The sequence below is a fragment of the Eptatretus burgeri genome, chromosome 4 (genome assembly GCF_056783735.1).
Source record: "Eptatretus burgeri isolate ZD-2024b chromosome 4, Ebu_testis_v1, whole genome shotgun sequence".
Taxonomy (NCBI): Eukaryota; Metazoa; Chordata; class Myxini; order Myxiniformes; family Myxinidae; genus Eptatretus; species Eptatretus burgeri.
In genome coordinates, this window is record NC_140964.1 from 1,677,856 (window position 1) to 1,702,980 (window position 25,125).

At 47.8% G+C, this 25,125-nt stretch overlaps 1 protein-coding gene across 5 annotated transcripts in view; it reads left to right on the forward strand.

Moving 5' to 3' along the window:
• Positions 1-25,125, forward strand: part of LOC147027319 (nebulin-like) — a 247,279-nt gene that overhangs the window by 218,738 nt on the left and 3,416 nt on the right. For 3 of the 5 annotated variants that reach the window (XM_085876653.1, XM_085876655.1, XM_085876657.1), the window contains 12 exons: positions 122-226; positions 351-461; positions 793-906; positions 1,053-1,157; positions 1,276-1,380; positions 1,598-1,690; positions 1,782-1,889; positions 2,964-3,062; positions 3,869-3,976; positions 4,059-4,239; positions 5,630-5,722; positions 6,210-6,359. In XM_085876653.1, coding sequence (XP_085732779.1) covers positions 122-226; positions 351-461; positions 793-906; positions 1,053-1,157; positions 1,276-1,380; positions 1,598-1,690; positions 1,782-1,889; positions 2,964-3,062; positions 3,869-3,976; positions 4,059-4,239; positions 5,630-5,722; positions 6,210-6,359 — 1,372 coding nt within the window. Of the gene's footprint in view, positions 1-121; positions 227-350; positions 462-792; positions 907-1,052; positions 1,158-1,275; positions 1,381-1,597; positions 1,691-1,781; positions 1,890-2,963; positions 3,063-3,868; positions 3,977-4,058; positions 4,240-5,629; positions 5,723-6,209; positions 6,360-10,413; positions 10,742-25,125 lie in introns of those variants that run through there. The other 2 variants (XM_085876656.1, XM_085876654.1) reach the window with 2 other exon arrangements.

Sequence of the window (25,125 nt, forward strand, 5' to 3'; positions counted from 1 at the left end):
AAGCAAATATAAAAGGTGTTGATCCGATGCTAAAAGTTTTAACACGAGAAAACGTAATCCGTTGAATGGCTTCTTGCTTCTTAACAAATATACGAGGCGTTTCTTCCAACTTTGATTTCAGTTGAAATACAAGATGGATTTCGAGAAGTCCAAGGGAAGAAGTACATTGGACTACGAGACGCCAACATATGTCACGGCACGAGAGGCGCAGAAACTGCAGCATGCGGTGAGGATGGTGGGGGAGGCATGGAAAGATCATTACCAAATGTAAACAGGCTTTACAGTATGGGAGTTATTTCATTGTACCACATTCTAAAAATACTTGTACTTCTGTTTATTTTTATCATTAGAAAGACTACAGGAAGGACTTTGAAGAAAAAATCAAAGGACACAGCATGCACTCCCTGGAAGGCTCTCCATTGTACAAGCAAGCAAAGCATGCCTCAGTTATCCTGAGCGAGGTACGAGTGCACATTCCTTGGTACCTCTGAAGAATAAGTGGAATGTAAGAGCGAAACGTTTTATATTTTGCTTTCCCTTCCTCCCCCCTTCCCCCTCCCTCCCCCCTCCCCCCTTCCTCCCCCCTTTCTCCCCCCCCCCCAAAAAAAAATTGAGAAAGAGATCATTGTGTTGCGCCACTGAATTGATTATCCTGCAAAATCAGAAACTTTCGGCAACACAGCTGATACAACCAAGTGAACATATCTCATTATAAAGTAACCAGGGAACCACGAGACATGGTTATACAATCGGAATGAAACAAATCGATGTTGTCTTCCTTTCCCCCTTTAGAAAGAGTACAGGAAAGCGTTGGAGCTGGAAATCAAAGGAAGAGGCCTCACCGCACCAACCCTGAATACTCCCGATTTTCAACGTGCCAAGAATGCGACGGAAATACTGAGCCAGGTCCGGGGGTTGTGGTGAAGCTGGTGAAGCCAGTTTCCTGTATAATGTTTATTCCAGATTTTGAGGTTTTATTATAATTATGTTCTTGGTTCTCCTGCTGATTGGTCCATAGAGGTAATTGCTGGATGTTTTATTCTGTTCCAAAGACAAAGTACAAGGACCAAGTACACGTGCATCAGAGCTCGTTTAATGTGGTGACCGATTCTCCTGACATCCTGCATGCCAAGAGAGTGAAGTCTCTCGTGAGTCAGGTGAGTAACCATGACACTACAAATGGGGGCCCAGAGTTTGTACAAGTGGTGCAACAGAATCGATTCTCTCCCTCGCTCACAAGACATCCATCCCTTCTCTTATTTGCCACCCTTATAGATCCAATACAAGGAGGATGCAGAAAAGGCGAAGGTCAACTACGTGTCCGTTTTGGACACCCCATCTTATGCGACGGTCAAGGAAAACCAAAAGAATTTTAGCGAGGCGAGTCCTTAAGAAGATCATAGCAATCCATTGTTTGTGATAAGCTGTCGGTGCCAACCATCATTCCAAAACTGATACCATCTATCACACTCCGAGTGATGGCTTTGTGCTACAACCTACGATGCTTACAATTACCTTCCAGCCGAAAGCAATTTAATCGCCTCATTATCGGTTAACATAAGCATGAATGAATTGGTGTTTTCACTCGTGTTCTCAGGTGATGTACCGTGGCAGCATTGGAAAAGCGACCGTCGTTGCGAACACACCTGTGATCGAATGCGTCAAGAAAATCCAAGCGAACATCAGCATGGTAACGTCCCGAAAGCATCATGCAAACATACGAAGTCACGCCCGTCACAAAGGTATAACGTCGTCGGATGTGATTGCTGTCCTACTCGCAGGTGAATTATAAAGACGATTTCAAGAAGATGATTCAAGGAAAGTCTGTTAGTCTCACGGACACCCCCGAGATGCGCCGTGTCCGGCAAAATCAGCATGACATCTCCACGGTGAGGTTGCGTGACCTTGCGATGAGACCACGACGTTCGAACTAACTGCTTGCAAAAATATAGGAAGTCTGTCCACATGTTAAGCTTTGCAGATGACATCCTGCTGTAGTTATAAGATACATTTTTCACATTAACCATCAGGAATTGAATTATAAATAAAAGCGAACAAAATGTATTTGAACCACCTTTTAAATTCTGGTTTCTCTTTTGGAATTCTAATTGTAAACCCAAACAGGTCAGACTGCTTTCTGCACAAGTACCAAAGCTCCTTAATTAATCATGTCATTGTTGTATTGAGTTTATTTATTTTAACAGGCTCTAAGGCTCATGGAGGAGCTGTGACTAAATCACGAATACATGCAGACAGATACAACACCAGATTTGACTTTCACACAAACACTGCCGCTGAGATTGGGGAGAGTGATGTCACTTCCCAGAGCACTCTCGGTACCAACGTCACCTCCATGACATTGCTTTTTTCTCTGTACTCAGTAGGGCAACCAGGGAGGAATTTCCTCCTGCCCATGGATGCGATAACCTATGGCGCTCTTTCCGTGCTCGGTCCTTTAATTGCTGAGTGTCGAGCGAGGAAGTAGCAGCTCGTACCATTTTTAGTCTTTGGTATGACTCAGCCAGGGTTGAAATCGAACCACCGACTACCCAGACTCAGAGTGGATCCTCCAACTATAATAATAATACTAATAATAATAATAATAATAATAATATTAATAATACAAGTTCCCTTCCAAGGAACTTCAAGGCAAGAGGAGGTCGTTAGGCCCATCAAGTCTGCAAAATGGTTGGCGACCGATGGATGTTTGTCCATGCTCTATCCTTTTTTAATGCCGAGCATCAAGCAAGGAAGCAGCACGTACCATTTTTAAAGCCTTTAGTTTGACTCGGTCCATATACAGTTCAAACCACCGACCTCCCAGTCTCAGAGCGGACACTCTAACCAAAACACCACCGAGTCTGGTACTTAATTAAAATATTTTGTGTTTTAATACTGCCATCGGCACTTTTAAACACACCTGAGGTTTTTTCTTTTTTGACTGAATGTTGTGCATTTGGCAGGTGAAGTACCATGAAGACTTTGAGAAAAACAGAGGACGAGGTTTCACGCCAGTCACTGATGATCCCATCACGATGCGAGTCAGGAAAAACATGAAGAACGTAAGCCTCTCGGTGCCGCAGCATTCCCTCAGTCCAGGCGCACCACGTGTGGAATTTCCTGACGTTGTGTGTGTGTTCTGGGCAAGCAGTGAAAGTGGCACCTCAACGTGTAGGGATAGGACTGGGTTTAAGGGGGAGGCTTCAAGTGAGGCTTTTATCTGACAGCATACATGGTTCATGGAAGGGTTTATACATAACTACATGCACGGCATCACTTGACTGTCCCACAAAAAGCAAGGACACTGGCAAAAGAGTTTAGTTTCCGGGACTTGAATCAGGAGTCCTGGCATCATGAGGTCGTGATCGTAAAAAGAGAAGCCAAACAGGTCGGACTGCTTTCTGCACGAGTACTTTATTATTCATCCATGGTGATCTGCGTAAGGGTGGGTTTGTGCTGCCAAAACAGCTTTGCAGGTAATACACTGGTCCTGGGAGATATTGCCTTCCCACAGTTGGCGGGGAAGGAATAGGGAATTTTGCGAAGACTTTTCACTCATAATGGCTGACTCATTGTAAAAGACACTGTGGGATCTTTCACATCCATTAACAACAGATGTGCTAGGAGACGGGTTCCCAGTTTAATGTAACCGTTCGAGGGATGCACCTTGTTGATGCAAAAAAAATCGAACCGAAAGTTGGCTCAAAGGTGAGTGCGTATACCTCTGATCTTATCTGATAGCCCTCACCTCCTTGCATGGGTGTGTCATTTTGGAAAAAAAAAGAAAGCATTTGAGTGCCTTCTGCCAAGAAATGGCATGATAATATCATCGGGGAGATGGACTGGAAGAATGGGTCTTTCTTTGTAGATCTGGGACAAGGGAGACTTCAAAGTGCAGATCCAGGGACACTCCAGCTGCGTTTGGGACACCCCAGAGATGAGACGTGTTCAACAGAGCCAACGGAACATTTCCATGGTGAGAGGTGTCCTATGAAACAATGAGTTAAGAATAATATGAATTGCAGTTGCCGGTGGGATGAATCCTTTTATAACCGTAGGTGAAATACCACGAGGAATTCCAAAAAAGCAAAGGACGGGGTTTCACTCCAGTGTCCAACGATCTCATCACGGAGCGGGTAAAGAGGAACATGCAGGATGTGAGTGATATCTGCTACAAGGGCATGCGGCGGCACATCGTCGAGATGGAGAGCAGTGCACCTGACTTCGATGCCACAAACGGTGAGCTGAATGAATCGTTTAGTTTTTCTTACCTCTGCCATCAAAGGCAGATGGAGATTCATGTTTTCACACCTGTCTGTCTATTTGTCCTTGAGCATGATATCTCATAAAGTTGTGGACGGATTCAGGTGAAATTTTGTGGACAGGTTGGGTGTGTGATAAGGACCAACGGATTAGATTTTGGTGAAGATCCGGATCCAGATACGAGAATCTTTTGTTTTTTTAAGTGATTCTTCACAATTGAGACTGGGCCAAAATTATATGTAACACGATAATGCAAAGAGTTATGGATTGGTTACGACAAAACTTGGTGGTTGAGTTGGTTTGGTGACAAAAACAAGCCGATTAGATTTTGGTTCAAGTCCGGATCTCGATCTGACCTATCAGTGGGATACAAAACGTAAAAACGGTTCAGCCTGGCGGAGGTATGCGCCCTACCGAGTGCCGTTCTAGTTACCTCTACCATCTGCAATTGACAGAAGTAATGTTTTCATCCCTGTCTGTTTGTGTGCAGGATATCTCAAAAAGTTGGAGACTGATTCAGATGAAACTTAGTAGGCAGGTTGGGTGTGTGACTCGGATGAATTGTATAGATTTTGGTGAAGATCCGGATCCGGATACTAGAATTTTTAAACTCATTCTTCACCATTGAGAGACAGGGCCACAAACGATGTAGCGCACGATATCTCAAAAAGTTGTAGACGGATTCGGACGAAACTTGGTGGACATGTTGGGTGTGTGGCAAGGACGAATTGATTTGATTTTGGTGAAGATATGGATCCTGGTGGAGGTATGCGCTCCACTGAGTGTCCTAGTTTTTATTTGTCGCCTTCTGGGCTACGATCTTTTCAATATTTCTTACTCCAAAAAGTGAAAAGTCTGTAACCCCCAGGGAAATGGGGGGGGGGGGGGGGAAACAGTTTCGTCAAGTCATTGATATTGATGACAAGTCGAAGGATGTGCCAAATGGCAAAAAAAGGAGCAAATTGGAAGAAATTGTTCTACCTTGCAAGTGATTTCTCAATGTGGATACAATTTTGTCATCATTAATAGTGTTAAACAACCTGCTTCTTATAATGAGTGCAATTTGTAATTAAAAATGGATTATGTCAAGAAATAAACATACAACTTCTCGTGAGAGGTTATATGCATTTCAAACAGAGCACATGTCGACTTGCTGAGGGTTTTAGAAACCCCCAGGTTGTAACGAAAGCAGGGTCTTCCTGTTTAAATGGAGATGTCAAATGTCAGATGAGAGAACGTGCTCGTAGTTCGGTCCGAGTGGCATATTGAGGATGTATAAATGTGGTTAGTTAGCCGTACAGTATAGACCCCATTATTAGCATACACAGATGTTTCACGTTTCCTTTTGTCGCCATGCCTTTGACAGAGTTACGCGTGTGGCGGACAAACCCTGGGTCCGTATTCGACTATGATCCAGCCGAAGACAACATACAGTCACGAAGCTTGCACCTCCTGAACAGTACGGACATGCTGACAGACAATGCAATTTCACACCTCTTCTCTTGATTATCATTATATTACATACGTGGCATTAAAAACTGCATCCGTTTGACAAAGATTAAATTGTGATTAGAATATTCTGTGGGTGAACAATGATACGGGTCGGTCGATGAAATTTGCAAAACGTTCTCCAAATCCCTCTGCACAGTTTGTGCCTTCCACTCAAAAGGCAAACAAACTGGAAATAGGAGGTAAGTGTGAAACTCGATTGCATTTTAATTCCAAGGTGAAGGACTGAGCAGATGCAATTCTGGATCGGGGATTGTAAAAACAGCTGGAATATGTTACACAATTAACTGGTGACCATACAGTGACTGTGTTAAATTGGTGTAAACAGACTTGGTAAAGCTAGAATTGTTTGTTAAACCTGCCATCGTGAATGGAGTCACAACTGACCAGTGAGTTTATCAAATGCAATACCTCGAAAACCCATCCCTGTGATGTAGTTACCAGCCTGCGGCGAGGAAGCACCAGTCGATCAGCCAGTGCTCAGAGTGCCAGCACCACTGACGGCAAATCCGAGCTCTCCGAGCAGGCACAGAGCACGACGCTGTCCAGTGGAACGTACGAGCATGGCACGGCCGCGGGTACGTTCGGTAAGACAACGCTAATTCGCATATTTTTAATGTTTGGAAATTCAGCTAACAAAGATGGCAGTTTTGTGTAATCAAATGTGCAAGTGGGAATTTAATTAATTTTATTATTTTACTGGTGTGCACACGATTATGGAGGAATAGAACGTGCCCCACTGAGTTCAATGTAAAAGTCCTATGAGTCATGCAGTCCTGTTATGTATGTGAGGATTTTTTGATTCGGTCAGTCAGTGTAGTAACAGTGTAGTCGTAAAACTGGTGACTGACCATACAGGTCAGTCAGTGTAGTAAAAGAAAGGTCAGTGTAGTAACAGCAGGATGGAATAATGTTCACAGAGGGGTGGGGAAATTAATTTTTCCACCTGGCCTCGGTACCCGTCTGGTGTTGGCTTAATGGTTACGGTGGCAGGCTTTGGATCCCAGGTTCCTGAGTTCAAATCCCGCTCAGCTGTTGAATTATTACCAGGTGGGATTTGTCTCCTTGACTATTGGGCACAATCCTGGACGGGTCACCACTCCGCCACAGTATCCCAGCATGCTGGCACTCATTGTGTGCCGACAACGGAAGGATGAAAGGCCGAGTTTGCTGAAGCAGCACCAACACTCTGCACAGAGTGTGGTCCCAATCTCCTCAAATTACCCCCTCCTGCAGTGGTCCTGTGAAGAGGTTTCTTTGTTTCAGGACTAAGTGAAGGTTTTAGATCTGTGATCTGCTACAGGTATCATGTAAACCTGTACTAACCTGTTCCATGGTCGGGTTGTCGGCGACTAAACCATCTCCCCCACCAGGTTTTCTGGTGAGGAGGATGTTTGGATATGGACACCCAGCAGGATTAAAAACAAAACCTGTCAAAGGGCGGAGGAGCTCCTTGTGAGCCAACGGCCATCCATATCTAGTGCCCAAATGTGTCTGCGGACGTCCTCCTGCAGTTGGGTTACTTTTTATTAGGAGGTTGGTGGCAGGATTTGCACTCCGGCCACCGTAAAACCCTTCATTCCTCAAAACACAAAAAAATCTGAAAACCCACTCCATGGGAGTACCTCCTGTGCAGCTTCCCTTCGCAGGGCAGCTCCCCGGATGACGGGATTGGAGCAAGGCATTCGGGACCCCCAATCTTTGATGAAAGGAGGGAAACCACGGGGTAACATCCCTGAGTTAGATTGCGGGAGAGTGTGTCAGAGTGGTGCTGAGGTGTCGTCCACCAGACGGCGGTCTCCTTGGGTTAACCTGAGGCGGTCCCTTCGGGTGGGTGCCTGAAATGTCCTATCCCTAAGAGAGGATGATCTCCTGTCTCTGTTATCATCTGAGCTCAATCGTTTGGACATTGGTATTGCAGCACTCTCTGAGGTTCAGAGACCGGATTTCGGCGAGATAATGGTGGGTGGTTACTCTGATGGTTACCATACTCAAGGAGTTGCTGTACCTGTGTCTGATAAGCTGACCCCAATGATAATTGAGGTAACACTGGTCAACGAGCGTATTATGAGACTAAAGATTCGTCACTCCTTAGGTGTCATTTCCCTGGTCTCTGTCTATGCTCCGACTGAGGCGAGTGACCTCACCGTGAATGACACATTCTACGCCACGCTCGAGTCTGTGGTTGATCAGTGCCCCAGACGAGATACACTTCTCGTCTTGGGGGATTTCAATGCATCAACTGGAACTGATAGGGATGGTTATGAGGTGTGTGTTGGTCCCCATGGGTCAGGAACTATGAACCAGAATAGCACTAAGTTCCTTGACTTTGCAAGAAGTCATGGACTTATGGTGGCTGGTTCATGGTTTCAGCGCCCACAAGCTCATCGCTGGACTTGGTATTCCAACGCTGGCAGTGTGGCAAAGGAGATTGACCATGTCCTCGTTGACGGTCTCTGGAGGACGATCCAGAACTGCAGGGTCTACCGGAGTGCTCAGTTCCTCAATACTGACCACAGGCTTGTTGTTGCAACTAAAGCTGCACCTTAAATCCTGGATAATGGTACCATCCCAGCCCAGGCTGGATGTTGGCAAGCTCAAGGATGATAGAGCAGCTGAGGAGTTTGCGAACAGGCTGAGTGGACATTTGGGGTGTCTGGGTGCTTTGGGGGGTTCTGAAGAGTTGTGGAGTGCCTTCAAGACCACCGTCCTTGATGTTGCCGGTGGATGTCTTGGAACTCACCGCAGGGCAAAGAAGAATTTTGTGTCTCAAGGGACACTGGATACCATTGACCAGAGTCGCAGGGCCATGCTGAATGGCAGAGCTGAGCTGTTCAGGGAGCTGAGGCGTAAAATTGTATGTGCACTTAGGGTGGACAAGGAGGCCTATGTGCGAGGAATCTGTGAGGGGGTAGAGCATCACCTGTGGACAGGTGATTCTCGTCCCGCTTACAGGGGAATTCGCGCATTGTGTTCATCCAAGCCCATCCCTCGGAGCACTGCAGTTGGAGCAGAGAGTGGTAGGCTGTTGACAGAGGAGTTTGAAGTGAAGGCCCGCTGGGCCGGTTACTTTGAGCGGTTGTACCAGGCTGATCCCCCAGCTGTCGAGTTGGACGTCAAGGGTGTTACAATGCCTGTTGCTGACCCTCCAATCAACTGTGGTCCACCTTCGCTTGTGGAAACAAGGGCTGCGGTGAACCGGTTGAAATGGGGTAAAGCTCCAGGGATCTGTGGCATCCATGCTGAACTTCTCAAGGCTGGTGGAAATGCTGCACTCGTGTCGTTGCACGCAGTTCTGTGCTCTGCTTGGAACACAGGCATCATCCCAACTGACTGGAAGAGGGGCCTTGTTGTCCCTCTCTGGAAAGGGAAGGGTGATCGCCAAGACTGCAACAACTACCGAGGGGTGACGCTGCTCTCAGTGCCGGGCAAGGTCTTTGCTCGGATAATTCTTGATTGGGTTCGCCACCATCTGCTTGAGCACCAGAGTCCAGAGCAGTCAGGCTTTACACCAAAGAAGTCAACGATTGACCGTATCCTTGCTCTTCGTGTCCTCACCGAATGCAGACGAGAGTTTCGGCAGGGGCTGCTTGCAGCCTATTTTGATCTCTGTAAAGTGTGCGATTCAGTGAATCGGGATGTCCTCTGGAGGATTCTTGGTCTTCGTGGGGTGCCACCAAAACTGATCGATCTGATGTCTGAACTATACTCTGGTACTGAGAGTGCTGTGAAGTGTGGTGGTACCATCTCTGACTTATTTCCAGTTGTAACTGGAGTTCGTCAGGGGTGTGAACTGGCCCCCACACTTTTCAACACTTGCATGGACTGGATTTTAGGGAGGATGTCGGAAGGATCAAGCGGCGGTGCATCGTTTGGGAATGTCAAGATCTCGGACCTTGATTTCGCATATGATGCAGTCATTTTTGCGGAGACTTTAGATATCCTTTTGGGGGCGCTCGAGGTGCTGAATGAGGAGTCTGAGCCACTGGGATTACGGGTTTCTTGGGTCAAAACTAAGATCCAGGCTTTCAATGACATATTGGATGCTGCTGTCCTGTCTGTGTCTGTTTGTGGTGAGGATGTTGAGGTCATGGAGAGATTCACTTACCTTGGCAGTGATATTCATGTCTCTGCTGGCTGTGAGTCAGAGGTCAATAGACGTCTGGGTCGGGCCTGGGGAGTCATGGATTCACTGGATCATGGGGTGTGGGCGCTGCCGGTACCTGTACGGGAGGACGAAAGTCCGAGTCTTCAGGTCCTTGGTGCTTCCAGTCTTGCTCTATGGATGCGAGACTTGGACTCTGACCAAGGATCTGAGACGGAGAATTCATTCCTTTGGTACCAGGTCTCTTCAGAGAATCCTTGGCTATCGTTGGTCAGATTTTGTGGCTTGCGACATAACTCGGACTTGACGAAATTGACTTGATGCTCAGAGTTGGGACTTGGTGTCTGGGGATTTGTGACTTGCTTGAAACTTACATGTGACGAGTTTATAACGATGTGTTCACAATGTTTGTAAAATAATCGTTGAACAAACATCGAATTAAAACGGGCTTTGAAATATCTGGGAAATCATTTTCAGTCATCGGCGTGTGTGGTTCGGTCAATGACGACATATACCTTATACATGTGTGTGTGCAGTGCGCATGTGCTCACGCCCACCGGGTTAAAGGGAGTATCCATCTCTCCAGACAGCACAAAGCACAACTTTATTCAAACCATGTCATCGGCATTTGCGTTGAATCCGGGAGACTTGGGCCCGAGCACGTCCCCAACCTGATAAAATGATTGTGATGATTTTGATGTCATTTGACCTGGGTTATTGAAACTTTGTCAATATTTGTAAATTATATCACGACAGCAATTGAAGTTGATAAGTTAAACGTTTTTTTCTCCAGTGTCTCGCCCTCTTTCTGCTTCTACAGCATCCCGTCCCCCCCCAATTCCCTAGCATCTCGCCCCCGTCCTAATTGCCTCACTTTCCTTCCTGATAATACATTTCATTTTAATGTACATAATAAATATACAAGTGAGTTATTAAAATCTCCTTACTCGTTCCGCATCGAATACTTTGGTTTTACGTGTAAACCATTTGAACATAAGCTGAGGTTACTGAATCGTCTCATGTACATGAGACATAAGTAAATTTAACACAAGTTTATTTTTTGCCCGGAACAAAACAAAACATGTCCACTAAATGAAGATGACAAATAAAAACTGGAGTTGAACAGCTTTTCAGAACATACTGTTACGGACACTCGGTTCGGGGATAACTGCGAAGGAAAGCACATGGTTTCCTCCCGAACACCAGGCTTTGTAGGCTGACATGCCGCAGATAACTCCGCTGCCAGGCGGGTTGCGAAGCAACCACACACGTCAATTAATTTTGTAAACTCCAACAGGGTTACACGCGTGAGGAGCTGACAAGATTAACCGAGTTCCATGCCCTCAGCGCTCACTCGTACAACTGCCGCGCGACAGAGTGCAAGCTGGCCAATGAGAGCAAATTACATGGGGTAAAACTTCCAGTTTAACAAGTCTGTGAACTGTACTGGATAAATGTAGGAAAGCACTCTGAGCAGGTTGAACTAAAAAACTGACGTTACTTTATTTATAAAGAAGCACAAAGAAAGGCATGTGGCACAGCTAAGCCAAAGGATTTATTCACAGAGGGGTATTCGGACAGCGGTTCAGGTCAGGTCAGGAATGGGAGCATGTGCCAGAGCAGCGCGTCGCTGTGTCCACTTTCCGCCGGTACTCTTGGGGCCTCCATCTGGCCGTCCCCCAGGCAGATGCCTGGCCCATCCCCATCTCCTTGAGATGCCGATCAACCTGCTGCTAGGGTTGGGCATACAACCATACTTTTTTTTGAGAGTATTTTTTATGGCCAAATTTCACGCTGATCACGAATTCGTTGAACTTTTTGACATAGGATGATGTCTTAGGTTGGTAAAACGCAAAAAAAATAAAAATGGCCACCAAATTTACCCACTTTTCAGGTAAAACTTGATAATTATGGCTTACTAGGGCATGTAATATTAGGGTTGGGCACACATCTACTTTTTCTCTGTTGTCCTGTTGAAAGGAGTGTTTTTTATGGCCATTTTTCACGCTGATCACGAATCCGTTGAAATTTTTGACCGAGGATGATGTCTGAGGAAGACATCATCCTAGACATCCTTACTGGGGCATTTAATAATATTATTACATGCCCAAGTAAGCCATAATTATCAAATTTTACCTGAAAAGTGGGTAAATTTGGCAGCCATTTTGATTTTTTGCATTTTACCAACCGAAGACATCATCCAAGGTCAAAAATTTCAACGGATTCGTGATCAGCGTGAAAAATGGCCATAAAAAACCACTCCTTTCAACGGGACAACAGAGAAAAAGTCGATGTGTGCCCAACCCAATTGCTGCAACCACGAGGCATGTGGTCGGCCCATTGACCTCCGCCACTCACGAGACTCCCTCGCTGACAGAATCTGGTGAGCAGGATCAGAGTCAGGAAAATGAGCCACATGTCCATGCAGCCGCAGATGACGCTCACGGACTATGCAGGTAACAAATCTCATTCGAGTCTCTCAGCAACCGCTCGTTGGACACAAAGTCCAACCAGCGACAGCCAAGGATTCACCGAAGATACCTGGTACCAAAGGAATTAAGTCTCTGTCTCAGATCCCTGGTCAGAGTCCAAGTCTCACATCCACAGAGCAAGACTGGAAGCACCAAGGACCTGAAGACTCAGACTTGTGTCCTCCCGCACAGGTACCGGCAGCACCACACCCCATGATCCAGTGAATCCATGACTCCACAGGCCTGACCCAAACGTCTGTTGACCTCTGACTCACAGCCAGCAGAGACATGAATCTCACTGCGAAGGAAAGTGAATCTCTCCACGACCTCAACATCCTCACCCCAAAGAGGCACAGACAGGACAGCAGCATCCAAGATGTCATTGAAAGCCTGAATCTTAGTTTTGACCCAGGAAACCCGTAATCACAGAGGCTCCGACTCTTCATTCAGCACCTCGAGGGCCCCCAAAAGGATATCTAAAGTTTCCTCAAAGATGATTGCATCATCTGCGAAATCAAGGTCAGAGATCTTGACATTTCCAAATGATGCACCACAGCTCGATCTCTCTGACATCATCCCCAGAATCCAGTCCATACAAGTACTGAAAAGTGTGGGGCCCAGTACACACCCCTGACGAACTCCAGTAACAACTGGAAATAAGTCAGAGATGGTATCATCACATCTCACAGCACTCTCAGTACCAGAGTAGAGTTCAGACATCAGATCGATCAGTTTTGGTGGCACCCCACGAATTCCAAGAATCCTCCAGAGGGCATCACGATTCATTGAATCAAATACTTTACAGAGATCAACATCGACTGCAAGCAGCCCCTGTCGAAACTCTCATCTGCGTTCGGTGAGGACCCGAAGAGCAAGGATGCGATCAATCGTTGACCTCTTTGGTGTAAAGCCTGACTGCTCTGGACGCTGGTGCTCAAGCAGATGGTGGCAAACCCCATCAATAATTATCCGAGCAAAGACCTTGCCCGGCACTGAGAGCAACATCACCCCTCGGTAGTTGTTGCAGTCTTGGCGATCACCCTTCCCTTTCCAGAGAGGGACAACAAGGCCCCTCTTCCAGTCAGTTGGGATGATGCCTGTGTTCCAAGCAGAGCACAGAACTGCGTGCAACGACACGAGTGCAGCATTTCCACCAGCTTTGAGAAGTTCAGCATGGATGCCACAGATCCCAGGAGCTTTACCCCATTTCAACCGGTTCACTGCAGCCTGTGTTTCCAGAAAAGAAGGTGGAACACAGTCGATTGGAGGGTCAGCAACATTGATTGTTACACCCCTGGCGTCCAACTCGACAGTTGGTGGATCAGCCTGGTACAACCGCTCAAAGTAACCGGCCCAGCGGCCCTTCACTTCGGACTCCTCTGTCAAGAGCCTACCACCATCTGCTCTCACTGCAGTTCACCGAGGGATGGGCTTGGAGGAACACAATGCGTGGATTCCCCTGTAAGGACAAGAATCACCTGACCACAGGTGATGCTCTACCCCTCACAGATTCCTCGCACATCGGCCTCCTTGTCCACCCTTCGCACACGTACAGTTTTACGCCTCAGCTCCCTGAACAGCTCAGCTCTGCCATTCAGCCTGGACCTGCGACTCTGGTCAATGGTATCCAGTGTCCCTTGAGCTAAAAAATTTTCTTCGCCCTCCGTTGAGTTCCAAGACATCCACTGGCAACATCAAGGACAGTGATCTTGAAGGCCCTACACAACTCTTCAGGATCCCCCAAAGCACCCAGACCCCCAAATCACCACTCAGCTTGTTCGCAAACTCCTGAGCTACCCTCTCATCGTTGAGCTTGGCAACATCCAGCCTCGGCTGGAATGGTACCATTCTCCTGGATTGAAGGTGCAACTTAAGAGTTGCTACAACAAGCCGGTAGTTAGTATTGAGGAACAGAGCACTCCGGTAGACCCTGCAGTTCTGGATCATCCTCCAGTGACCATCAACGAGCACATGGCCAATCTCCTTTGCCACACCGCCAGCATTGGAATACCAAGTCCAGCGATGAGCTTGTGGGCGCTGAAACCATGAACCGGCCGCCCTAAGTCCAAACCTTCTTGCAAAGTCAAGGACCTTAGTGCAATTCTGGTTCACAGTTCCAGACCCATGGGGACCTACACACGTCTCATAACCATCCCGATCAGTTCCAGTCGATGCATTGAAATCACCCAAGACTGGAAGAGTATCTCGCCTGGGGCACTGATCAATCACAGACTCGAGTGTGGCGTTGAATGTATCCTTCACGGTGAGATCACTCACCTCAGTCGGAGCATCAACAGAGACCAAGGAAATGACACCCAAGGAATGATGAATCCTCAGTCTCATAATACGCTCGTTGACCGGTGTTACCTGAATTATGATTGGAGTCAGCTGATTGGACACAGCCACAGCAACTCCTTGGGCATGGTAACCATCAGAGCGACCAGGCCAATAGTAGGTGTAACCACCTACCATGATCTCGGCGCAATCCAGTCTCCGAACCACAGAGAGTGCTGCAATACCGATGTCCAAACGCTTGAGCTCAGATGATAACAGAGACAGGTGATCATCCTCTCTTCGGGATAGGACATTCCAGGCACCCACCCAAAGGTACCGCCTCAGTATAACCCAAGGAGACCGCCGTCTGGTGGACGACACGAGCACCACTCCGACACTCTCCCACAATCTGACCCGGGAATGTTACCCCGTGGTTTCCTTCCTTTCATCAATGATTGGGGGTCCTGAAGGCTTTGCCCGCATCCCATCATCGGGTAAGCTGCCCTGCGAAGGAAAGCTGCACAGGAGGTACTCCCACGGAGTGGGTTTTCAAATTTCTTTGTGTTTTGCGGAATGAAGGGTTTTACGGTGGCTGAAGTACAAATCCTGCCACCAACCTCCTAATAAGAAGAAACAAAACTGCAGGAGGACGTCCGCAAACACAGTTGGGCACGAGATATGGATGGCCATTGGCTCACAAGGAGCTCCCTCGCCCTTTGACAGGTTTTGTTTTTACTCCTGCTGGGTGTCCATATCCAAACACCCTCCTCACCAAAAAACCTGGTGGGGGAGACGGTTTAGATGCCGACAACCCGACCATGGAACAGGTTAGTACAGATTAGTGCAGGTTTACATGATACCTGTAGCAAGTCACAGATCTGATCTGGCCTGACAATAGTGTTTACACAGCACCATGTGTTAAAAACAGTTAATGACAGTTTGAGTCTGCTGAGATGGAGGTACTGTGTAATGGACATGTCTGCAAGGTAAAGTGTTTATCACTTCATATATCATCATATAAAGTGGTGTATGATTAAAGTTATTCAGATGTAGTTATACTTTAAATAAAAGGAATAATTAAATAAGTTTGAATGAGGACAAGTCTGGAGACGACAATGGTTCACTCACGGTATTTGACGATGTAGATTGTTTCAGAAGTGAAGGATGAGACAATGTGATAATTTTTGACCAAGTTATAAAAATGATCAACATGATGTGGTACGGGTGACAGGTTATTAGCTGCAAAATGTCGAAAACCCGGTTTCATTCAACAACTTCCAAAATTTGACCTTTGCATCACCTTTAAAGGTCACAAAACAATGTTGTGGACATTAAAATAAGGAAACAGGATACGTGCTATAGCTTATTGGAGTTAGTTCGTCGAAGAAGGTCGAAAACCCGGTTCGATTCCCACAACTTTGAAAATTTGACCTTTGCATTACCTTTAAAGGTCACAAAACAATGTTGACATTAAAATAAGGAAACAGGATACGTGCTTTAGCTTATTGGAGTTAGTTCGTCGAAGAAGGTCAAAAACCCGGTTTGATTCCCACAACTTTGAAAATTTGACCTTTGTGGTCTTTAAAGGTCAAGGATTATGACCTTTGGTGCAAAACTTCCTCTGGAACATTCAAGGAACAATATAACGTCATACAGGCTATATGGCATTTCACACTCCTCAGATTATCCATACTTTGATTAAATCAGCATAAAAACAAACTTGAAGGGGGCGCCACGGGTAAGGTGTTCGAGATAGAGCAAAATGGACCACTATCCGAAAATATGGACCATCTTCTATCTTCTCATCCAAACTCTCTCTTCCTCTTATGTGGTGACTTCAATTGTCATCATGCCAGTTGGCTAGGTGTGGGTACCTCTCTCACCTGTCATGGCACCTCAGCAAAAGCTTTCTGCGATTCATTGGGACTGACTCAATCGGTTAACTTCCCAACCCGGATCTCAACCAATGGTACTCCATCTCTTCTGGATCTGATTTCGACAAATTTCCCTGACAATATCTGCTGCTCTTCCTCCGCTCCAATCGGTTCTTCTGACCACGTCCTTGTCAGAGTGGACATCTCTCTGGCTATTATCAGAGAACCACCTCACCGCCGTCGAGTCTGGCATTTCACTCAAGCTGACTGGCAGGGTCTCCAAGCAGCCCTCAAACTTACAGTCTGGTCTCCTATCCCTACTTTCTCCAACATCAACTCATCCTGGGAATTCTTTCAAAGAAACTTGCTTTCCCTCATGCACAGATTTATCCCCTCTCGTCTTCAGTTGTCCTACCCTTCCTCCCGCCCTTGGTTTACTGAAGCTTGTGGTGAAGCAGTTGTCCTGAAACAACTTGCCTTTGCCTCATGGAAAGCAAACCCAACTGAGGGCAATCTCAGTTCCTTCCATAAAGCTCGGAACAAGTGTGTATCTACCCTCAGGAGAGCCAGAAAACAAAATCTTTCTCATCTCAAGTCTGAACTCTCAAACCTCTCTCCCTCCTCAAAATCCTGGTGGCATCTAATCAAATCTGTTTCTGGTGTATGTTCCCCCTCCATCCCCTTCCTTACCTCAAATGGCCGCACTGCTGACACCGCACGTGAAAAAGCTGAATGCTTAAACTAGGTGTTTGCAGCTAAATCTTGCGTCAAAAACCCATCACTTTCTCTACCCACCTTACCCAGTCGCACCCAACTATCCCTGGACTCTGTGTCCTTTTCTCCTGACAAGGTGGAGAGCTTGCTATCAAACCTCGACTCAATTCTGCAACCGGTCCAGACGGCATCAGCCCACGTGTCCTCAAAGTCTGCTCTTCTGCTCTTGCTCACCCTCTCTCTGTTCTATTCACCCTCTCATTTGCTCAAGGTCATCTGCCATCTGCTTGGAAATCTGCAAACATCACTGCCGTGCAAAAACAGATCCTTGCAACTACAGACCAATCAGCCTTCTCCCAATCATCAGCAAGGTTATGGAATCCATCATCGCTTCAGACATGAAATCCTTCCTCTTCTCCAATGGCTTGATTTCCGATCATCAATTTGGTTTCAGACCAGGTCACTCCACCCTGGATATGCTACTTCTGCTCTACCAACAATGGATGGAGGTCCTCAATGACAGACAGGAAATCCGAGCCATATCCCTGGATATATCACGTGCTTTTGACAGTCTGGCACCCTGCCCTACTCACCAAACTCTCTTCCCATGGTATCCAAGACCAGCTCCACTCATGGCTCGCAGACTTCCTCTCCTGTCGCAGTCAACGTGTGGCCCCAAATGGAGTTCTTTCATCCCCTCTTCCTTTCCAGGCTGGAGTTCCTCAAGGTAGCATTCTGTGCCCTGTTCTTTTTCTGGTTTTCATCAATGATCTCTCCCACTCTCTGGAAAATCCTCCTTATCTCTTTGCTGATGACTCCACCCTCTGCCGTACCATTGGTCATCCCTCAGACCGGCAAGCAGCAGCTTCTTCGCTCACTGCAGATCTGGATAAAATCACAAACTGGTCCAACACGTGGAACATGTCTTTCAATCCGGACAAATCTCACACTCTCACTATGTCTTTTCGAAAGGACCGTTTAGAAAACCCACCCATCCACTTTCTCAACAATCCTCTGGAAGAAGTCCTTTCTCTCAAGCTTCTGGGTCTCACTATCTGCCATGACCTTTCCTGGGAAAGCCACATTTCAAACCTCGCTTCCAAAGTCAGTCGCTAACTGGGAATCCTCCGTCGTGCAAACTCTTTCCTCGGCCCTCCTGAGCTCCTGACCACTTACAAAGCTTTTGTCCGTAGCCTGATGGAGTAAGAGACGGACTTAACAAAGACCCACCAGGACTTTGAAGGGGAGACAGATTACTATGTTCTGCCTCAAGATAAGCCAATACTTACAATACAAAGGGCGGAGGAGCTCCTTGTGAACCAACGGCCATCCATATCTAGTGCCCAACTGTGTCTGCGGACGTCCTCCTGCAGTTTGGTCACTTCTTATTAGGAGGTTGGTGGCAGGATTTGCACTCCGGCCACCGTAAAACCCTTCATTCCGCAAAACGCAAAAACGCAAAAAAATCTGAAAACCCACTCCGTGGGAGTACCTCCTGTGCAGCTTCCCTTCGCAGGGCAGCTCACCGGATGACGGGATTGGGGCAAAGCCTTCGGGACCCCCAATCTTTGATAGGAGGGAAAGCACGGGGTAACATCCCTGGGTCAGATTGCGGGAGAGTGTGTCGGAGTGGTGCTGAGGTGTCGTCCACCAGACGGCGGTCTCCTTGGGTTAACCTGAGGCGGTCCCTTCGGGTGGGTGCCTGGAATGTCCTATCCCTAAGAGAGGATGATCACCTCTCTCTGTTATCATCTGAGCTCAAGCTTTTGGACATCGGGATTGCAGCGAGATAATGGTGGGTGGTTACACCTACTATTGGTCTGGTCGCTCTGATGGTTACCATACCCAAGGAGTTGTTGTAGCTGTGTCCAATAAGCTGACCCCAATGATAATATTGAGGTAACACCGGTCAACGAGCGTATTACGAGATTAAGGATTCGTCACTCCTTAGGTGTCATTTCCCTGGTCTCTGTTTATGCTCCGACTGAGGCGAGTGATCTCATTGTGAAGGATGCATTCTACGCCACACTCGAGTCTGTGGTTGATCAGTGCCCCAGACGAGATACACTTCTAGTCTTGGGGGATTTCAATGCATCGACTGGAACTGATAGGGATGGTTATGAGGTGTGTGTTGGTCCCCATGGGTCAGGAACTATGAACCAGAATGGCACTAAGTTCCTTGACTTTGCAAGAAGTCATGGACTTAGGGTGGCTGGTTCATGGTTTCAGCGCCCACAAGCTCATCGCTGGACTTGGTATTCCAACGCTGGCGGTGTGGCAAAGGAGATTGACCATGTCCTCATTGACGGTCGTTGGAGGATGATCCAGAACTGCAGGGTCTACCGGAGTGCTCAGTTCCTCAATACTGACCACAGGCTTGTTGTAGCAACTCTAAAGCTGCACCTTAAATCCTGGAGAATGGTACCATCCCAGCCGAGGCTGGATGTTGCCAAGCTCAGGGATGAGAGAGTAGCTGAGGAGTTTGCGAACAGGCTGAGTGGACACTTGGGGGGGTCTGGGTGCTTTGGGGGGTCCTGAAGAGTTGTGGAGCACCTTCAAGACCACCGTCCTCGATGTTGCCGGTGGATGCCTTGGAGCTCACCGCAGGGCAAAGAAGAATTTTGTCTCTCAAGGGGCACTGGATACCATTGACCAGAGTCGCAGGGCCAGGCTGAATGGCAGAGCTGAGCTGTTCAGGGAGCTGAGGCGTAAAACTGTACGTGCACTGAGGGTGGACAAGGAGGCCTATGTGCGAGGAATCTGTGAGGGGGTAGAGCATCACCTGTGGACAGGTGATTCTCGTCCCGCTTACAGGGGAATTCGCGTATTACGTTCATCCAAGCCCATCCCTCGGAGCACTACAGTTCGAGCAGAGAGTGGTAGGCTCTTGACAGAGGAGTCTGAAGTGAAGGCCCGCTGGGCCGGTTACTTTGAGCGGTTGTACCAGGCTGATCCCCCAACTGTCGAGTTGGACGTCAAGGGTGTTACAATCCCTGTTGCTGACCCTCGAATCAACTGTGGTCCACCTACGCTTGTGGAAACACAGGCTGCGGTGAACCAGTTGAAACGGGGCAAAGCTCCAGGGATCTGTGGCATCCATGCCGAACTTCTCAAGGCTGGTGGAAATGCTGCACTCGTGTCGTTGCATGCAGTTTTGTGCTCTGCCTGGAACACAGGCATCATCCCAACTGACTGGAAGAGGGGCCTTGTTGTCCCTCTCTGGAAAGGGAAGGGTGATCGCCAAGACTGCAACAACTACCGAGGGGTGACGCTGCTCTCAGTGCCGGGCAAGGTCTTTGCTCGGATAATTCTCGATAGGGTTCGCCACTATCTGCTTGAGCACCAGCGTCCAGAGCAGTCAGGCTTTACACCAAAGAGGTCAACGATTGACCGTATCCTTGTACTTCGTGTCCTCACCGAACGCAGTCGAGAGTTTCGGCAGGGGCTGCTTGCAGCCTATGTTGATCTCTGTAAAGCGTTCGATTCAGTGAATCGGGATGTCCTCTGGAGGATTCTTGGTCTTCGTGGGGTGCCACCAAAACTGATCGATCTGATGTCTGAACTCTACTCTGGTACTGAGAGTGCTGTGAAGTGTGGTGGTACCATCTCTGACTTATTTCCAGTTGTTACTGGAGTTCGTCAGGGATGTGTACTTGCCCCCACACTTTTCAGCACTTGTATGGACTGGATTCTAGGGAGGATGTCGGAGAGATCAAGTTGCGGTGCGTCATTTGGGAATGTCAAGATCTCGGACCTTGACTTTGCAGATGATGCAGTCATCTTTGCGGAGACTTTAGACATCCTCTTGGGGGCCCTCGAGGTGCTGAATGAGGAGTCGGAGCCGTTGGGATTACGGGTTTCTTGGGTCAAAACTAAGATCCAGGCTTTCGGTGACATCTTGGATGCTGCTGTCCTGTCTGTGTCTGTTTGTGGTGAGGATGTTGAGGTCGTGGAGAGATTCACTTACCTTGGCAGTGATATTCATGTCTCTGCTGGCTGCGAGTCAGAGGTCAATAGACGTCTGGGTCGGGCCTGGGGAGTCATGGATTCACTGGATCATGGGGTGTGGCGCTGCCGGTACCTGTGCGGGAGGACGAAAGTCCGAGTCTTCAGGTCCTTGGTACTTCCAGTCTTGCTCTATGGGTGCGAGACTTGGACTCTGACCAAGGATCTGAGACGGAGACTTAATTCCTTTGGTACCAGGTCTCTTCGGAGAATCCTTGGCTATCGCTGGTCAGATTTTGTGTCCAACGAGCGGTTGCTGAGAGAGACTCGGATGAGATTTGTTACCTGCATAGTCCGTGAGCGTCAGTTGCGGCTGTATGGACATGTGGCTTGTTTTCCTGACTCTGATCCTGCTCACCAGATTCTCTCAGCGAGGGAGTCTCATGAGTGGAGGAGGCCAGTGGGTCGACCACGTGCCTCATGGTTGCAACAGGTTGACCATCATCTCAAGGAGATGGGGATGGGCCTGGCATCTGCCTGGGGGATGGCCAGACGGAGGCCCCTGGAGTACCGGCGGAAAGTGGACGCAGCGACGTGCTGTTCTGGCACATGCTCCCATACCTGACCTGACCTGTACAAGAATGGAAATACTTGCTGTCAACCTTGTAACATGACCTAAGGTGGCGCTTGCTCAGGTTAGCCATCACTTAAAAGGTAAACTACGACATAACCACTACATCAGAGAATGCTAAGTATGCCTGAATTATGGATATGGTTGTTGAAGGAGATGAGATGAGATGAGATGAGAGAAAAGAGTCGAGAAGAGAGAAAAGAAGACAGACTTCCAATTTGAGGCTCGTGTAAGAGCGAATACAGAGAAACATATTACGAGGCGGGAGATGAGAGGGACGGAAGAGGTAAGCACTAAATAGTGGGGAACAAAGACAGTACTCCTATTGTCTGTGGAAAGGAGAGGGATGGGGCAGGGTACACAGGGTGAAGAAGATGGAACTACAGGGAATTTGAAGGAGGTGAGTTTGGGGTGGATTAACGGGGGAAGTTAAGATCAAGATTTTGGATGGAGGAAGATAGATGGTGGTGAAAAGCTGTTTTGAAGACTTGGAGGGAGGTGTGGGATTGAAGTGCATGGGACTTCTTGATTCTTGATTTTGGCAGTTTCACTAAAAGGGTGTTTTTGGCAGACCTTGGGCACCCTGAGGAAATATAGGGGGGGGGGGGACAGATCACAGCCAGAGCACGGGGAGCAAGGCCGGAGAGGAAACGGTAGAAGACAGAAAGACCACCGACCTGCTTCCAGTGAGAGAATGAAACATCCAAAGACTCGGCTTCATTGCGGAGATGCTAAAAGCCTTCGTTTCCACAGCATGTTGATAGTTGTGTAGTTGTGAGGTAGGAGCACCAACCCAGAGGGGAGAGCAGTACTCCATAAGACTGTAGATGAAAGCTTTGTAAGTGGTTAGAAGCTCAGGTGTGCCAAGGAAGGACTTTGCACGACACCAGATGCCCAGTCGGTGACTGGCTTTGGAGGCCAGGTTGGAAACGTGGCATTCCCAGGAAAGATCGTGGCAGATAGTGAGACCCAAAAGCTTGAATGAAAGGACTTCTTCTTGGAAAACATATTCCAAGTGTTTGATCAGCTTGTAATTTTAACCAGGTTTGCAGAGAGTGAAGAGAATGCTGCCTGCTGATCAGAGGGATGAGAGATGGTACAGGAGAGGGTGGAGTTATCAGCAAAGAGATAGAGGATTTTCCAGAGAATCTGAGAGATCATTGATAAAAACCAGAAAAAGAATAGGGCCCAGAAAGCTGCCTTGAGGAATTCCAGCCTGGACAGGAAGAGGAGATGAAAGAATTCCATTAAGAACCACATGTTGACTGCGACAGGAGAGGAAGTCCGTGAGCCATGAGTTTAGATGGCCTTGGATACCATAAGAACAAAGTTTGGTGAGCAGCGCCGGGTGCCAGACCGTATCGAAAGCTTGTGATGTGTCTTGGGAGATGGCTCTGATGTCATATTTGGCATTCAAGACCTCCATCCATTGTTGGGAAAGCAGAAGCAGCATGTCCAGGGTAGAGTGACCTGGTCTGAATCCAAATTGATGATTGGAAATCAAGCCATGGAGAAGAGGAAGGATTTAATGTCTGAAGCGATGATGGATTCCATAACCTTGCTGATGCTTGGGTGAAGGCTGATTGGTCTGTCGTTGCAGGGATCTGTTTTTGCACCTTTTGTATGCAGGGTGGTAATGTTTGTTGATTTCCAAGCAGATGGCAGATGACCTTGAGCAAATGAGAGTGTGAATAGAACAGAGAGGGTGACCAAGAGCAGAGGAGGGAGAGAGGTTTGACAGTTCAGACTTGAGATTATAAAGATGTTGTTTTCTGGCTCTCCTGAGGGGAGACACACACTTGTTCCAAACTTTGTGGAAGGAACTGAGATTTCCTTCAGTTGGATTAGCCTTTCATGAGGCAAAGGTAAGTTGTTTCAGGACAATTTCCTTGCCACAAGCTTCAGTGTACCATGATTGGGAGGAAGAGTGCGACAACTGATGACGTGATAGGATAAATCTGTGCATGAGAGAGAGAGAGCAAGTTTCTTTGAAAGAATTCCCAGGATGAGTTCATGTTGGAGAAAGTGGACATGGGAGACCAGTCTAGAAGTTTGATGGCTGCTTGAAGACTGTGCCAGTCGGCGTGATTGAAGTGCCAAACTTGTGGGTGCTGAGGTGGTTCTCCAATAATGGCCAGAGGCATGACCACTTTAACAAGCACGTGGTCAGATGAACCGATTGGAGCAGAAGAACAGCAGCAGACATCTGGGAAATTTGTCAAAATCAAATCCAGAAGAGATGGAGTACCATTGGCTGAGATCCAGGTCGGGAAGTTGACAGATTGTGTCAGTCCCAATGAGTCGCAGTGCCATGGTCGGTGAGAGAGGTACCCACACCCAGCCAACTGGCATGATGACAATTGAAGTCACCACATCAGAGGAAGAGAGAGTTGGGATGAGAGGATAGAAGTTGGTCCATGTTTTCTGCGAGCGAGATGTAAATGGAGTCATCACTGTTTTTCTTGGACGGTACAACACACATAGAGGTGGGAGCAGAGGGGAAGCCGTAGCCGGATATATTCCTGGGAGTGTGGAGGAGTGAGGGCAGTGCATGGAGAGTGAGGAAAAGAGTTTTTGATGAAGAGAGCAACTCCGCTGCCAGGACAAGGCCCAGGTCTGTCATACCGGAGAAGGGAGTAACCAGGGAGAGAAACTTGGGAGTCTGAGACATCTTGAAGGAGGAAAGTTTCTGTTGAACAGATGATGTCTGGTTTGTGAGTGGCAACCTGTATGGAAAGTTTATAGCGAAGGCACTGGATGTTTGAGGTCCATACTGTTAAGGAAGACGGAGGGGAGGAAGCTTTGGGTGCATGGGATGGGTTGGGGAGGGGAAGGGTAGTGTGAGGGAGGAGAGGTAGAGATAGTGAGAGTTGACAGTTGACAGATTGTAGAAGAGCTAGGGGAGAGAGTCAGATGGGGAGGACGACGAAGGGCTCGGTGGTGAAGGGATGAATAGCAGTGGGGAGTAATAATAGAGGGGGTAAAGGGAAGTGGGAGGTTGCAGGAGGTGGAGGAATGAGCTGGAAGAGAGAGGTTTGGGGAAGGAGGCAGCTTTCTAGATGTGAAGGGGGCAGCTTTGAGAAGGGAGAGTGAGGGGTGAAAATTGAGGAAGAAGGGCGAGGGGAAGCTTTTGAGAAAAGGAGAGGAAGCTTTGAGGGGAAGAAAAAGAAGTTTGCATTGAAAATGGAGGAGACAGTTGATTTGTGAGGGAGGAATGAGGGGGTAGCTTTGGGGGGGGATGGGAGCAGGCATGGCAATGGAGGAGGAGGGAGAAGAGAGGGGAGGATGAGACTGGGTGGAGGTATTGTGGAGATGGGAGCGGGTGGGCGGAGGAACAAA